This window comes from Chiloscyllium plagiosum, chromosome 2 (genome assembly GCF_004010195.1).
Source record: "Chiloscyllium plagiosum isolate BGI_BamShark_2017 chromosome 2, ASM401019v2, whole genome shotgun sequence".
Classification (NCBI taxonomy): domain Eukaryota; kingdom Metazoa; phylum Chordata; class Chondrichthyes; order Orectolobiformes; family Hemiscylliidae; genus Chiloscyllium; species Chiloscyllium plagiosum.
This window is the reverse complement of record NC_057711.1, coordinates 141695587-141712119: the sequence shown is the minus strand read 5'-3', so window position 1 is coordinate 141712119 and position 16533 is coordinate 141695587. Positions and strand designations below refer to the sequence as shown.

Below are 16533 nucleotides of genomic sequence, written 5' to 3'. Positions count from 1 at the left end.
GTCATTCTTAGTGAATACATATCACTGGCTAATATCCTTCAATTTGCAAAAATTAGATTTTGACCTACCAGTCTTGTTCTTGATGGATCAACATGCACCAAAGAATATCAGAGATTGCTTATAAATGATCTGGCAGAAGCAATTATTTGCCTGTTTATCAAATTTTGTTTGGGGAAATGAAAGTTTAGTTTCTTGAGAGCAACAAGGTGGTGTGTCTTGTAGTAACAGTGCAGCTAAAATGAGATATTTATGCCAGTCCTTGATGCAAGTTTTGACGTTATGCTTTAGGCTTAACTAGCTAATGCAAAGGTTGATAGAGCCAGATGTGTTGTCACCACAAAATTTGTTGCCTTAATGGGGTGATCAATATGCTGTTTTCTTAGATGGCCCAGGTTAATTAGTGATCTTCACTGCTATTGATGTCTTAGTCTGCACAGCCTCCTTGGTAATTCTCAGTCCATTTCTGTTCGTGGCTTATTTGACCCTGCTGTTGGTGCAGATTCTTCACTCCTGTCTCCCTGTGCTTGACACTGCAGGGGTCCTTCAGAGAATTCCAGGCAGTGGTGGTATTTCTTCAGTACACCATTTTATAGCAGCATGACTTGCATTGTATGCATGCTGTTCACATGTGCATGGTCCTGCACAGTCATAAGCGATTGTTGTCAGCTTGATGACCCATAGCCATTCATGGCTTTGCCGTGTAGATGATAGTGGAATAGTGGAAATGTGATACCTGTCAGGATACAAAACTTTATTTTGCATGGTGTCATGGAATCTCTTAAATGGTCACACTACTTCACAATTGACATGCGGCGCCTCTAAAGTGACATCCATGCAATCTGTGCCACCCTGCACTCTGGGGAAACCTGCAAGCTACACAAATCAGATGCTGTGAGAGGGGTGTCTTTGATAGGAGATGTTAGTGATTTTCCTTCCACAAAATGAATAAACTGGAGATATTTACAACATCTCTCAATCTCCTTGTCTGGATGGAAGAACTCTAAGCTTATGGCCATGAGCACCTCACGCCATGGGCATTCGTGTACTTATCCTCCCTTCTCTGAAGTTTGCAATTGTGATTTGTAGATTTCAGTGAGGGTGTCGAGTTTTATATTAAAACAAAATTTGCCTTACTATGATTCAATTTGGAGAATTGCATCAACTGAGCACCTTGGGTAGGTGTAACCTTCCAAGAGCCCTTTTCCCTTCCCACAAGTTGTCCGGCCCTGTATACTCTTGTTTATTCTTCCAGTCCAAATAGAATGCCCAGTACTGCATCCATGCATGGGAGCAGCTGTTTTTTGCAAAACCCTTGAAGTTGGGACCAGCGTTGCTATATAGACTAATAGTGAAAATCAGCAGTTGGCCTAAATAAGTTAATCCTTTTAAATATAACTGACCTGATGTTCTTCCTGCTGTGTATTGACTTTTTTAGTCAACCTCGTTCCGAGATGCCTCTGGAGCAGGTAGAACTTGAACCCTTATGGTGAAGAGATAGTGTTAAATATCAACACATCCAAATTTTGCATAGTTCTCTTTTAGATCATCTTTTGCATCCACTCCCTTCAGCAGTGTACTATCTCCAAGATGCACTGCAGAAATTCACCAAAACTTTTTCAGTAGCGCCTTCCAAATCCATGACCACTTCTGTCGAGAAGGACAAGGGCAGCAACTATATGGGAACACTACCTTCAAGTTTCCCTCTAAGCCACTCACCATTCTGACTTGGCGATATATTGCCGTTCCTTTTGACTATCACTGGGTCAAAATCTTGGAATTCCCTCTCTAATGGCATTGTGAGTCAACACACAGCAGGATTTGATTTGAAACTATTTTTGTTATAATCCAGGAAATGTGATCCCCCAATTGTTCATAACAGTTCCACAGTGTGCTAAAATACCAGGTTATCTGTTCTAGTCAACACAGCCGGGAGAGCTCCTCAGTTCTAAGTAGTATTGAGATCTTTTTCATTCTTCGGGAGCAGACGAGATGTCAGTTTGTGATTGACATCTTCAAATGGTTCAGCACTTCAATAAAAAGCACCAATCTGGACTGTGCACTCAGTTGAACCCCTGATGTTCTAAAACACATGACTTTTGCCTCTGATTATTTCTATATTCTAACATGGAGTCTGTTATTCAGAATAGGAAACTGAAGTGTGAGGCTAAACTCATTTTTATTTTATTAATTCATTCGCGGAATATGAGCATTACTGGCTGGTCAGAACATATTTCCTGCTCCTAGTTGCCCTTGAGAAGGTGGTGGTGAGCTGCCACTGTGGATTTGATGGGTGCTGCTCTTTTCCTAGATATTCTTTTTATATTTTTTTTCTTATTCCCTTTTTTTTTGCTGTCCTAAGTTCAAGTTTCCCCTTGCATAGTCTGTACTCCTAGGACTTCTGCTGATCACCATGTAGTGCCCCTACTTTAGGGATGATGCAGAGGTACCGGTGTTGAACTAGGATGGACAAAGTTTTTAAAAATCACACACCACACCACTAGGTTACAATCCAACAAAAGTACAAACTTTTGGAGTGCTGCTCCTTCATCATGTAGCCAGTGGGACAGGATGATAGGACACGGGTGAGGAAGACACTGGAGACTAGCTAATGTAAATACTTAATCTCTCATTAATAAATTTCTGAATACCCTTTTATCATGGCATGAGCTTTATTGCTGAAACATTCCTTCCTCGTTTGCTTTCCAGATTGATATGCAACATTTTTCTTTGTTTTTTCCTTTTTGTTGCTGGTCTGTTTCCATATGATGAGATTTACCTTAAATCACAATATGAGGTGTTTGAAGTTTCTCTAACTCCAAAGTAGGTAGCCCGAGCCCTCTTGCATATCAGCATATTTCTGGCACAGAAAGAGGTCATTTAGCCTATCGTGCTGGTGCCTGCACAAGGATTACCTTGTTCCAGTTACTGTCACTCACCCCGTTCTTACCCGAAAGGCTTTGTTTTTTTCTCTTCTGTTTTCAACTATCTGGTCTGCTTTTGATAATTACTGCTGAGCATGATTTCTACCACGCTTCAGGCAGTGCATTCCAGATTATTGTATCTGGGTTTTTAAAAACATTCTCCGACCCATCCCTTTGGTTATTTTGCCAGTTATCTTCAGTCTGTGTCCCCTAGTTATTGATTTTTGTCCTGCCACTTCAGAAAAGGTATTAATGATCAGCCATGATAATTTTGAGCAGACAGTGGGCTGAATAATCTACAGTGGTCCAAATCTACCGTATTGTTTTTTTTTAAAAAGTGTATTTCGTGTCAAAAGTAGTCAAAAAATGAGCAATATATCTTGTCTACTGGTTTATATAGTGGTTGGAACCATATAATTTGCTGAAATGTGAGTAAGAGAAGGTATTGAAAAGCAACTACGAACTGTCTGCTCACCTTGTTTGAAATCTTTATTGCTGATGATTCAAGGACTCCAGACTTGTGTAGTTGCACCAGGCTACAGGGCAAATTCCAGCATTTCGGGTGAAAGCCTAATGTGAAGGTGTGAAATGAGAAGGCACAGCACTTCAAGGTAAATCATTGTGTAAGGTTTTCAAGTAGTGAATGTGTAACAGCTGTTGTAGGTCATTGCACAACCATTCAAGCAGATATATTGGACTATTTTGTAAAACATTCTGGTACATTCGGCAGTTTTAATGTTTTAGAAGATGGAACATTACATTCCCTCATGAGGGGTTTCTGGGGTATAACAGGAATAAACCAACCTCCATTATAATTTCTGTCGCTCCTAGTAAACACCAGAGCCTGCGGTTTCTGTGCCCCGTCTCACTCACTGTTCTCCCGTCTGACCTCTCACGTCGTATCATCTTTCTCCCCCGCCCTTCGCGCTCCATTCAGAACATTTCTGTATTGTGTGTATGCAAAAGCTGCGAATCAGTATCTGAAGCGGATCACAGGAAGCTCTCAGTAACTGCCAGGACTCTGTCATGTGTTTCTTCAGCGTTCTTTTGTTTTCGTGGATTGCTCTCAGGAATCCAATTTTAATTTGGGTAATTGTTGGTTTATTACCGGGGCGGGAGAAAGGCTGGTTTTGCATACGTTCGAATTAAAAGTTGCAAAATCAAGCGCTGGGAATGCATCAAAAAGTGATTCATATGCTCCTCTGTACACTCCGTAAGGCTGGAGAAGTGCCCAGGCTCGGCGAGTGGCATCTGCATGTGCAACACATGCTTGTTGGGGAAATGCCAAAGACCTCCCACGGATCCCTCTCTGCTCCCGTTTTGCTGTCATATGTGGTGGCACCAGGTGACCCTCCCAGCCTTCGCATTATAAAAGTGCAGCGCTACGCTCTTAGACTCTACCAGCAGTTGTGCTGTCAGGTTCAAAAAAAATCTATTTGGGAAAGGGCTCAGGGACTGAGTGCAGTATAAATCTGGAAGGGTGTATCTTGTCCTCAAAGTAACTGGCTGCAGACTGCGTGAGTCTTAGAGGGAGAGGAGGTAGGCAACATTACTTTGGTTTCTTTCTGAGAAGTGTGTTTGCTTTTACCAGTGTAAAACTTTCTAAATATGTAAACTCAGTCTGTTGTAACTAGACTTTGCGATCTCTTGCTTTCTTCTAAGCTCCGACTATTTTTCATTCGATTGCAGTTTGGTTTGTATATTAAAATAGTTCTGAATTTATATTTTGTTGCCCATGTTAAATGACGCTTGTGGTGAGTTGCAAAATGCTTAACACCCTACCGCGTTTGCTCTTTTGGGGAAGGGAGGGGGTGTTTCGAATCATCAACACAGGATTGCTTCAAGAAAGGAAAAAATACACAGTACCTGATATTGCTCAGCTTAGTCCTAGGTCTGGGACTGTCCTGACTGGTCTCTTTACGGATTGGAGGAGTACCCTGAGGGTAAGTGGTGAAGCAGTGTTTGTGTAAAGTGGACCCAGTGACCAATCTCTGTTCTGTGCACGTTCATGTACTTTGGATCAAACACTGCAGGTGTGATCTGGAACGGGTTTACAACTTGCCATGTGTTTTGAAGAGTTTCATGTAAACCAACCTATTACATATCAAACACTTGAATGTGAAGACTTTTTTTTAAAAAAGTGTGCAAGTTATTTCAACAAATCTTTCAACATTTTCCAGCATGTTTATCATGACCCTTTTTAAGCATCCAAATATGGTACAGGTACATTGAAATGTACAGTTTGGGTATTCTTTACTTCAGAGCCCTCCTATAATTTCAATTCATCTGCACTTGCAATTTACTGTGGCTTTCAGGGATAGAAATCTTTTTTTTTAATGTTTGAAGCAAATCCTAGTGTGCACAAGCTGTCCTCAAATGATACTAGTCTAGTATTTGTGTAATTTCTGTACTGGTCTAAGTTTCGGCCAGATCTTCTGGGCAAATGTTTCCTAGCACTCTTGTGTCAATCCACACCAGGCCTCTGTTAAATAAATTAACAAAGTACGACGGTAATAGAATGTGAAGGGCTTAGGTGCTGTGGAATTAACTTTTTTTTTCTGTTTATTGGTATCAAAGTCCGCACTATTCCCCCACAAAAATGACTCTAAGATTTTTGTTGTCATCGCCATACAGCTCAGAAACAGACCCTTTGGTCTAACCAGTCCATGCCGAAGATAATTCCAAACTAAACTCGTCTCACCTGCCTGCTCCTGGCCCATATCCCTGCAGACCTTTTCTTATTCATGGATTTATCCAAATGTCTCTTTTTAAACATTAGTGGATGTGGGTACAATTACAGTGTGGCAATCTTTTGTGTTTTAGTATATTTTTCAGAGGGAAAATCAGTTGTCGTGAGCACAACAACTATCCCAGTAAGGGGAGGAAGAAAGCAGGTTTTCACCCTGAAGGAATGTAGTGAACTACCTGCAATCTGAATTCATGGTCACTTTTTTTTACTATGCCAGCTTTTTATCTCCAGTTATAATTGAAACTAAGCATATATTTTGCAATTTGCCATGACCCATAAATTAGCCATGACATTCCCTTATGTGAATATGTGAAGTGCTTTGAGACCAAGTATAATTTATTATGGACTGAGAAAATGCCAATACAGAAGAGTATGTTGTATGTAGAACTGTTGTTGAGGAACTGTTCTTTAAGTTTAAAAATTCAAGAAGAAAACTGGAAACAAAGGTGAATGCTATATTACTTTCATCAGTTTAGGTCACAATTCTTGACTTGACTGTGGAGGACACATTTGGGGAAATTTGCAGATGATGCAAAAATTGGACATGTACTGGGTAGTATGGAGGATACTGTAACTCAAATTATGTTGGAGTGGGTAGGAAAGTGGCAGATGGAGTTCAACTCTTGTTAACTTTGAGGTAATTATTTAGGGAGGCCAAATAGTAAAAAGGAATACACAGTAAACGGGAGTATACTGCGAAGGATTGAAGTGAGACCTTGGCGTACAAGTTCAAACATTTTTTAAAGGTAGATGTACACAGAGAAAATGGTAACAAAGGCATATGGAATGCTTTCTTTCATTAGCAGAGGTATAGAATACAAAATTGAAACTGAGGCCAGGACTGGAGTATTGTGTGCAGTTTAGGTCACCACTTTGCAGGAAGGATGTTTACTCTGGAGAGAGTGCAATGAATATTTACTAGAATGTTGCCAGGGTTGGAAAATTTGGAGTTGTTGTCCTTGGAACAGAAGGCTGAGGGGTGACATTACTGCTCACAATTTTGTATACCTCCAATTGAGTAGGCAGGAGGAACCCTGTTTCTCTTGGCAGAGACTTAAAGACCAGGAGTCATAGATTCAAGCTAAGGGCAGAAAGATTAAAGGGGATGTGAGGAAAACCTTTTTTTTTGCATGGACATTCGTATATGTTTGGAATTTGTTATCTGCATTATTATAAGTCATAGATGTACAGCATGGAAACAGACCCTTCGGTTCAACTTGTCCATGCCGATCAGATATCCCAATCCGATCTAGTCCCACCTGCCAGCACCCAGCCCATGTCCCTCCAAACTCTTTCTATTCATATACCCATCCAAATGCCTTTTAAATGTTGCAAATATACTAGCCTCCACCACTTCCTCTGGCAGCTCATTCCATACACGCACCACCCTCTGTATGGAAAAAGTTGCCCCTTGGGTCTCTTTTATATCTTTCTCCTCTCCCCTCTCCCACTAAACCTATGCTCTCTAGTTCCGGACTCTCCCATCCCAGGGAAAATACTTTGCCTTTTTATCTTATCCATGCCTCTCATGAATTTATAAACCTCTATAAAGTCACTCCTCAGCCTCCGACTTTCGAGGGAAAATAGCCCTAGCCTATTCAACCTCTCCTATAGCTGAAATGCTCCAACCCTGGCAACATCCTTGTAAATCTTTTCTGAACCCTCTCCAGTTTCACAACATCTTTCTGATAAGGAGACCAGACTTGCACGCAAATTCCAACAGTGGCCTGTACAGCCATAACATGATCTCCCAACTCCTGTACTCAATACAGTACTCTGACCAATAAAGGAAAGCATACCAAATGCCACCTTCACTATCCTATCTATCTGTGGCTCCACTTTCGGGGAGCTATGAACCTGCACTCCAAGGTCTCTTTTTTTGTTCAGCAACACTCCCCAGGACCTTACCATTAAGTGTATAAGTCCTGCTAAGATTTGCTTTCCCAAAATGCAGCCCCTCACAATTATCTAAATTAAACTCCATCTGCCACTTCTTAGCTCATTGCCTCATTAAAGTCCATATAGGTCACATCTACTGCTCTGTCCTCCACTATCCTCTTTGTTACTACTTCAAAAAAACTCAATCAAGTTTGTGAGACATGATTTCCCACACACGAAGCCATGTTGACTATCCCTAATCAGTCCTTGCCTTTCCAAATACCTATACATATTGTCCGCCAGGATTCCCTCCAACAACTTGCCCACCACTGACGCCAGGGTCACTGGTCTATAGTTCCCCTGGCTTGTCCTTACCACCTTTCTTAAATAATGGCACCACGTTAGCCAACCTCCGGTCTTCTGACACGTCACCTGTGACTATCGATGATACAGATATCACAGTAAGAGGCCCAGCAATCACTTCCTAGCTTCCCACAGTTTTAGGGTACACCTGATCAGGCCCTGAAGTTGGTGGAAGCAGAGCCCCTGAACTCTTCAAAACGTATGTGGATCTGCATCTTTAAGTGTTGTAAGCTGCAGGACTATGGACCATGTGCAGGAAGATGGGATCAGAAAAGGCAGCTGAATGTATTAGGGTTAGCATAGACAAAATGAGCTGAATGGTTGTCCTCTGTGCTGTATCACTTCTATGGTTCTAACAGTTAAATGTACATTGAGAAATGGAGTGCTATATTATAATGTGGAAAAATTTGAAGTTGAAGCATTTTTTAAAATGTCTAACTTTTCAATGCAATTTCCAGGTCTCTGCATCAGCATTGTATGTGAAGGGTTTTGTTAACGTCAACAAATGCATGTAAACAATTGTGTTCCTGTTTGTTTTTAACTATGGTTCAATAGTAAACGTCATATCTCTGATCCAGAAGGTTGCGCTTTTTCATTTGGGGTTGTTGATCTTGCTGGCAAGGAAGCATTTGCTGGCCATCCATAATTGTTCTCAAAGAGGTGGTGATGAATTGCTGCTTTGAACCACTGAAATCCATGTGATGTAGGTACATCTGATGCGAAGGAAGGAGTTCCAGGATTTTGATCCAGTGATAATGAGGTGACCTCTGACTTAGAATTGTGGAGTTTTAATATGACTGCTCTTGTTGTTGGTCTTTGGAGTTTGGGAGTTGCTACAGAAGGAGCCTTGGTGAATTGCTGCAGTGCATCTTTCAGTTAGTGCATAATGCTGCCTTGGTTCATGATTCTGTTTTATTGGAAAGAAAGTAATGGAGCTTCTTTTGTCATCCATCATCATCCTGACTCTGATTGACTGAACATTTTGATAATCTCATGATTAGCTAAATGTTTTGTGGTTGTCCATTGTGGAAATTGACTGCCTCATCATCCGAACTGGCTAGTTTGCATCAGTTTAAAGTACATCATTATATACAAAACTCTGTTTTGGGACGACTGAAGTCATGAAAGTGCTAAATAAATGTAGCTTTATACTTGTTGTTGCCAACTGGATTATCATCACATATCAAAGTTTTCTGTTTTAATGACATGAAAATATTCTTGAGAGCTATGACTGTACAATATAATCCAGATGTCATCTCTCTGTTATGGACCCTGCTCTCTCATATTCTTGAATGGAGGTAGACTGACACTCAGTAACAGCAGTGTGTACTATCTACAAGATGCACTGCAGAAATTCAAGGATCCGGAGGTCACACCTTCCAAACCCGCGACCACTGTCATCTAGAAGGACAAGGGCAACAGATACATGACACCATCACCATCTGCAAATTCCTGTTCAAGCCACTTACCATCCTGAGTTGACTTGAAAATCTATTTTTAAAAAATCACAACACTGCAATCCAACACCAGTACCTCCATCTTGAAAATATATTGCTGTTCCTTCACTGCTGGGTCAAAATCCTGGAATTCTGTCAGGATGTTGTGGGTGTACCTACAGCACACTGACTCTTCTGGTCAAAACGGCAGCTAGCCCTCACTGTCTCAAGGGCAATTAGGGCAAACAATGAATTCTGGCTGATCAGCGACACCCACATTCCATAAGTGAAATTTTTTTAAATTGTCCATGTAAACGGATAATTACATAAAATCAATCATTAAGTTTACTGCTCTCTCCTTCCTTGCTGGGAGGTGTTACCAAACTATATAGTTTCAGCATCTCTTTGCACAGTAAGTTTATATTTTGACCTTTCTTTGACAAATGCTCCTATTTCTAGTACTAATTTTACTGTGCCCTTGTTTTGTGTTTTTTTTTCTTTTGCATGTTAGCAGAAAATGTGATGCACTTTCCTCATTTTAAGTGGTTAGTTTACTGAGCACTTGAGCTATGTATAATTTATGGATTCTGGTTCTTCCCAATTTTTAAAGTCTCAAACTCCTTTTCCTGAAATTATCAATATCAACAACAGGATGGCACAATGGCTGTTTAGCACTGTTGCGCCTCAGCTTCAGAGACCTGGGTTTGATTCCAGCCTCTGGCGACTGTGTGAAGTTTGCACATTCTGTCTGTCTGCATGGGTTTCCTCTCACAGTCCAAAAATGTGCAGGTTAGGTGAATTGGCCATTCTAAATTGCCCATAGGGTTCAGGGTTACATAGGTTAGTTGCATCAGTCAGTGGAAATGTAGGGGAATGGGTCCAGGTAGGTTACTGTTCAGAGGGTCGGTGTGGACTTCGAGTCATAGAGATGTACAGCATGGAAACAGACCCTTTGGTCCAACGTGTCCACGCCAACCAGATATCCAACCCAATCTAGTCCCACCTGCCAGCACCTGGCCCATATCCCTCCAAATAAAGGAAATGATGAAATTATCACAGTTCCACAGTTGTGTGCTGCATTATCCACAGTAGGTTTCGTAGGCCATCAACAAGCATTAACAATTTGTAGTTATGGATTCTATTTAATGTAAGTGAAAAAGTATCTTTTATTAAAAATGAAATTGGACACAATCACATGCAGACATTAAGATGTTCTCCATCAAACTACACTGAAGAGTATCTTGAAGTAGAAAACTAAAGTTGGAGAAGTTTAGAGGAAAACTATGGGGTGTTATTGTCAGGGCACTTGAAAGCATGGCTGAACACTTGGATTCTTAGGCCAGAATTAGAGGAATGCAAATGTCAAAATATTGCAGGGTTGAGATTTGAGGAATGAGCTTATGAAGTGATTTGAAAACCAGAGTGAAAATTTATAAAAATGGAGAGGCATTGCCAAACTGGCATCCAGGCAAGATGGTGAGCACAAGAATATTGGATGAAATGGCACTTAAATGCCAATACCTTTAATTCACATTTTGAATTTGTTTTTATGCTCAGACTCCTGTTTTTTTTTAAAATCTGTTTAAATATACATGTCTTGGTTATGTTTCTGAAGTGCTAACAGGATTGGAATTTTGCCCACTGTTCTCCCTCCCTTCCTCGTTTTTTTTTATTTTTTTGTTTTGCTGTGCTTAAACATAATGATTCTCTTCAGTATTGTTGACACAGTGAAGAAGAAAACCCCCACAAGTTCTTCTTTCTCACTTTCATTCCCTTGCTAGCTACTTGAGAACAATCTGTTCACTCTGGCTTTGCCCTCCCAGCAGGTAGCTGTGACTTCGTGTTAGCCTGATGGAGTATGCTGTCTGTTTCCATAGTGCTGTAAATCCTTCCTTCCTGTTCACATTCTGGAACAATGCCTTGTAAGATCTGGTGCATATTGAGAAGTACCAACGTGGAGAGCATGTCTTTGCAATTCTTTTTGAAATGCTTCTTATCCCATCTTGTGTAGGAAAGACGTGCAAATGTGGGAGTGACTTTAGTTTTATTAAGTCTAAAAATAATAAAGATGTGTCTAAAGTTAGATGGAATAACAGTGGTTTTGTATTGTACAAAACAGATGAGGATTTTTGTGGATATTTAAATTTTCTTTTAAATCCAAAAAAGACAGATTATATCCAAAGTCTGGCAAAATCCCAGAAATGTCTGAAGTTCATTCTCTGTCTTGGGCATAAGCCAATGTAGAAATAATGGTTGTTTGTGGTCCTGAATTTTTATTCTTTTGCTGAAGGCTGCCATGTGAAAAGCAAGCAGGTTAATTGACTAAACACCCATATTCTAATCCAGTTCAAAGTGCAGGTTAGTTTTGGTGGTCTTCAGTAGAATACAAAAAAGCTTTTATTAGTTTTTGAGCATATCTTAAAGTGGTATAATTGCTTATAAGACCATAAGACATAGGAGCAGAAGGAAGGCCATTCGGCCCATCGAGTCCACTCCGCCATTCAATCATGGCTGATGGGCATTTCAGTTCCACTTACCCGCATTCTCCCGCCTAACGGAAACAATTTCCTAGCGTCCACCCTCTCCAAGCCATGTATTATCTTGTAAGTTTCTATTAGATCTCCCATTAATCTTCTAAACTCCAATGAATACAATCCCACGATCCTCAGCCGTTCCTCATATGTTAGACCTACCATTCCAGGGATCATCTGTGTGAATCTCCGCTGGACACGCTCCAGTGCCAGTATGTCCTTCCTGAGGTGTGGGGACCAAAACTGGACACAGTATTCCAAATGGGGCCTAACCAGAGCTTTATAAAGTCAGGGATAAATAGATAAATCATTTTTAAAGCTACCATAAAAGTAATAAGTGACCCGATGAAACAATATAAGTAATAGCAAGTGAGAATCAAATAGTAAAATGTTTTCAATTATTAGATAATGTAAGAATATTTTATTTAAAAGCACAAAAACATGTATAAAGTCCAAATAGTTTTCTGGAACATTATTTGTTTTCAGTTTGTGCAAATGTACATTCAATTCGGGCACCATTCATTATCTGGATTTCGCCTGCAGTCGGCAGAAATGCTGAATCTGCCCCATGCATCCTTTCTTGCAATCTTCTAATTAGCCAGAAGTGGCAGTTTATCATTGTTATAGCCCTTGTGATCTTGATTTTTGTTTTAAATTTTTTTTGTGCTTTTGAGACTTTGTTGTGAAATTTGTTATATATTCTTATACCTACAACAATTGAAGCCTCCACTTAGAGGGGGGAAACTACTTCCCATTGGCTGTGAAATGCTTTTGGACATTATGAAAGGCACTAATGGAATAATTATTCCTTTCTTTTTAATCTATATTCTCTTCTCCTTCTGTGTAGTCATACAGTGTGGAAACAGACCTTTTTGGTCCAACTAGTCCATACTGACCACTTTCCCAAACTAAACTAGCCCCACCTGCCTGCATTTGGCCCAAATTCCTCCAGGCCTTTCCTATTCATGTACTAATCCAAATGTCTCTTAAATATTGCAACTGTACCTGCATTCACCACTTCTTCTGGAGCATCATTCCACACACTAACCACCCTCTACGTGGAAAAAAAAGAGCCCCTTTTAAATCTTTCTCCTCACCCCTATAAAATATATGCCCCAAAGTTTTGAACTCCCCCAACCTTGGGGAAAAGAACTTTGTTGACCTTCTCCATACCTCTCATGACTTTATAAACCTCTCCACGGTCACCTCTCAGCCTCCTGTGCTGCAGTGAAAAAAGCCTCTCCTTTTGTGTCAAATTGTCCAGTCGCAGCAACATCCTTGTAAATCTTTTCTGAACCCTCTCCAATTTGATTATAACCTTCCTATGATAGCAGGGTGATCAAAACTGTAGACAATAGTCCCAAAGAGGCCTCGCCAACGTCCTTTTCAATCTCAACGTTATGTCTCACTCCTCTATTCAAAAGTCTGAGCAAAGAATGCAAATGTGCTCAATGCTGCCTTAACCACCCTGTTTACGTGATGCAAACTTCAAAGAATGATGTACTTGAGCCCTTATGTCATTCTGTTCTACCATAGTTGTAGAAGTCCTGCCCCTGTTTGTTTTACCAAAATGCCCTTTGTGCCCATATCGCACGTATCTTTTCTGTTGTAAAACAATGATGTACGTTTACCTTTATTTGAGGAAATCCTGCAGAAGTTAAAATATTGCAGAATGCAGTCTTGATGGACTGCATTGCCTACTGTTAGACTGACACAAAAGATGAAGCAGTAGCCATCATGTTGCATTTAGGTGTGAAAATCTTACAGGCAAGAGCATTTGTCTAATTAGTAACTCCATGTGACAGTCTATATTGAGTGCAAGTGTTCATCATGTTGCTTATGCTTTAATGTAAAGGACATGAATTTGTTAATCTTTCTAACCCTAACTAAAGCAAAAGTTGCTGATTATTTCTTTTTGTTTAATGTTTTTGTAGGAGGTGACCATCTCTGCCTGCCAAGCTGGACTCTTAACTATGGAATGCATTCACCTGATTATCCCAAGCCTAAAAAACTTTATTAACACTACACAGAGAAGCATTAGTTAGCAGTGAGACATCTCTGAATACTACTAAGCACTTTCCCAAAAGGAGAAAACAGTTTACAGAAGCTTGGCCTGTGTTTTGAGTGAGTGAGAGCGAGTGAGTGTGTCTGTGTTTCTTCAATTCCTCTTCTGTGCACATACTTGGAAAAAAAAACACAAAAATGATGCTGGAGAATTACTTGTGGATGGTGGTAGTGGGCTTTATAATAGCCTTTATCCTTGCTTTCTCTGTGGGTGCGAATGATGTGGCCAATTCATTTGGTACTGCTGTGGGCTCTGGTGTCGTGACACTACGCCAGGCCTGCATCCTGGCTTCCATTTTTGAAACAACCGGATCTGTACTGCTGGGAGCGAAGGTTGGAGAAACTATCCGGAAAGGGATCATAGATGTTAATCTGTACAATGGGAGTGAGAACGTGCTCATGGCTGGTGAAGTCAGTGCAATGCTTGGTAAGTAACCTGTGTTTTTTTTTGAGATTATTGATGCTAGTTGGATTTTTGTTTGCATTTAAAACGAAAAAGTAGTTTAAACTGTATAAGTAGAGAGTAAGAATTGACATGGAACTTCATCTAGTGGTATCTGAACTGATTGCAATGAGCCTAATATGACTGCAGTCTGCCCAAATGAAACTGCATAATTGTACTTGTTCTTGCCTCCTATAAATTAATGGTGTAAGAATTTGTACCCTCTGACATGCTAATCCTTCTACACCCCTTCACCCCATTCCCCTTTCCCACTGCAAAGAAAGTTTCAAGTGAAAGTCACAAAAAAAAGCTAATTATGTTTCTTCAGACTCATGAAGCAAATAAGTACAAAGTCCTGAAAGCATCTGCTTATGTTCATTCTCCATTGTTAAACCCTTTCCAGCCATTCAGATTTTGTCAGATATGTACAAATTGTCCAATGAGGAATCTATGTAGGAAAATCACAGGTACATATCTGCAGTTATCTTGTGATCATCCTAACTAAGTGTCATCCTATTTAGAAGGAGTCGGCAGGCATTCAATTAGCTCTGTCCATTGGAAGCCTAATCCCCATCGTTTTATATCTTATCATGGTGGTTTTGATTTTATATATTTTTTTGTATTTTAACGGTAGTCAGACTGATGTCCACATCACCTACATTTTACAGCAGTTTTTATAAAATTCTCTTTTCAACTATAGAAAGAAGAGATGCAACTATTCAGTAAAAATCTATCTGATCTCTTACCCTTTTTCTTAGCTAGACGTCCAGTGCATTGATAGTGTGGTGCTAGATTTAGTGCAAAATTAGAAATGTGAAGTCAGCTACCAATATCTAAATTGTGAAGCTCAATTTTATATATTTAAAAACAAAAATTTGACGACAAAATGCTGACTAATCTCTTAGAAGCAGTTGTCAGGCCTAGCTGGTGTGCTGTGCATTAATTTCCAACATTGGTGTTAAGTAGAGCCATAGACATGTACAGCACGGAAACAGACCCTCCTGTCCAACTCGTCCGTGCCGACCTGATATCCCAACCCAACCTAGTCCCACCTACCAGCACCTGACCTATATCCCTCCAAACCCTTCCTATTCATATACCCATCCAGATACCTTTTTTTAAATGCTGCAATTGTAGGAGCCTCCCACTTCCTCTGGCAGCTCATTCCATGCATGTACCACCCTCTGTGAAAAAGTTGCCCCTTAGGTCTCTTTTATATCTTTCCCCTCTCACCCTAAACCTATGCCCTCTAGTTCTGGACTCCTGACCCCAGGAAAAGACTTTGTCTATTTATCCTATCCATGCCCCTCATGATTTTGTAAACCTCTATAAGGTCACCCCTCAGCCTCTGATGCTTCTTAACTCCAAAGGGCCTTTTCAGTTGTAAAAATAACTAAGGTAATCCACTAGTTTCCAGCGAAAACAAATGCTTTTTATTTGTGAAGGCTGGGTGGTCAGTAATATTGGTAACTATACATAAAGTCAAATTATAAGAATGGTCAAAAATGGATTTTCCAGAGATATTGTATGTACTCTAGTAATAGTCCGTTGTTTTGAAGGTTAAACTTATGGGGTCGACTCTTACATGGATACTACTTTTGAGGGACTGAAATTCATTCCCATCAAAATTCATACCATACTATTAGCAGAAGCCCAGTCGATCTCTGAATGAATAGAAGGGGAGACAAAAACAACAAATTATGGTACTTCTGAAAACCCGGAATAGAACACAACAGCCAGTGTGGAACGAAACAACCAGTGGATTGGAAAGCTGGAGCAGGACATGACAGCCAGAACACTGACTCATAAACGTTGATCTGTTTCTGTGAAGAGCTAGGGTCAACTTTTAAGAGATGTATGGAAAGTTGCAGGTTATTTAGCAAAAAAAGGTCTATCTTTGTGAGATCGACTATCACTTGAGTATACACAATATCCTTTGGAGGTGATTTGTGGAGGGAATTAGAGCCAAAAACTTGGAAAGCTTATTGTCAGTTTTTTTCATTCTCTACCTAAATTTTGGTTTCTTTTGTCGTTCATTCTAAATTATCTTTCACAACTCTTTTGCACACCCTTTTGTTTATATTTCTCGCAACAAACCCTTAATTTTATTGAAAGCAACAGGAGAAATCTGCCTCAAACTTCGCTGTTG

General features: G+C 40.2%; 1 protein-coding gene and 1 long non-coding RNA gene across 8 annotated transcripts in view; one reads left to right on the top strand and one right to left on the bottom strand.

Moving 5' to 3' along the window:
- slc20a2 (solute carrier family 20 member 2) overlaps positions 1–16533 on the top strand; it is a 92933-nt gene that overhangs the window by 38377 nt on the left and 38023 nt on the right. For 3 of the 5 annotated variants that reach the window (XM_043719881.1, XM_043719855.1, XM_043719846.1), the window contains exons 1-2: positions 4312–4460; positions 13813–14369. In XM_043719881.1, the coding sequence (XP_043575816.1) occupies positions 14081–14369 (289 nt within the window). In that variant the 5' untranslated portion in view covers positions 4312–4460; positions 13813–14080. Of the gene's footprint in view, positions 1–4311; positions 4461–4840; positions 4865–13812; positions 14370–16533 lie in introns of those variants that run through there. The other 2 variants (XM_043719872.1, XM_043719864.1) reach the window with 2 other exon arrangements.
- LOC122564740 lies at positions 666–4861 on the bottom strand. Of its 3 annotated transcripts, none has more exons than XR_006315984.1 (3): positions 4788–4861; positions 1401–1480; positions 666–733 (listed from the first exon to the last, which is right to left on the bottom strand). It is a non-coding gene; the product is annotated as an uncharacterized LOC122564740 (long non-coding RNA). The 3 variants fall into 3 exon arrangements; XR_006315985.1 differs by lacking the exon at positions 4788–4861 and adding an exon at positions 3726–4005; XR_006315983.1 differs by lacking the exon at positions 4788–4861 and adding an exon at positions 3397–3490.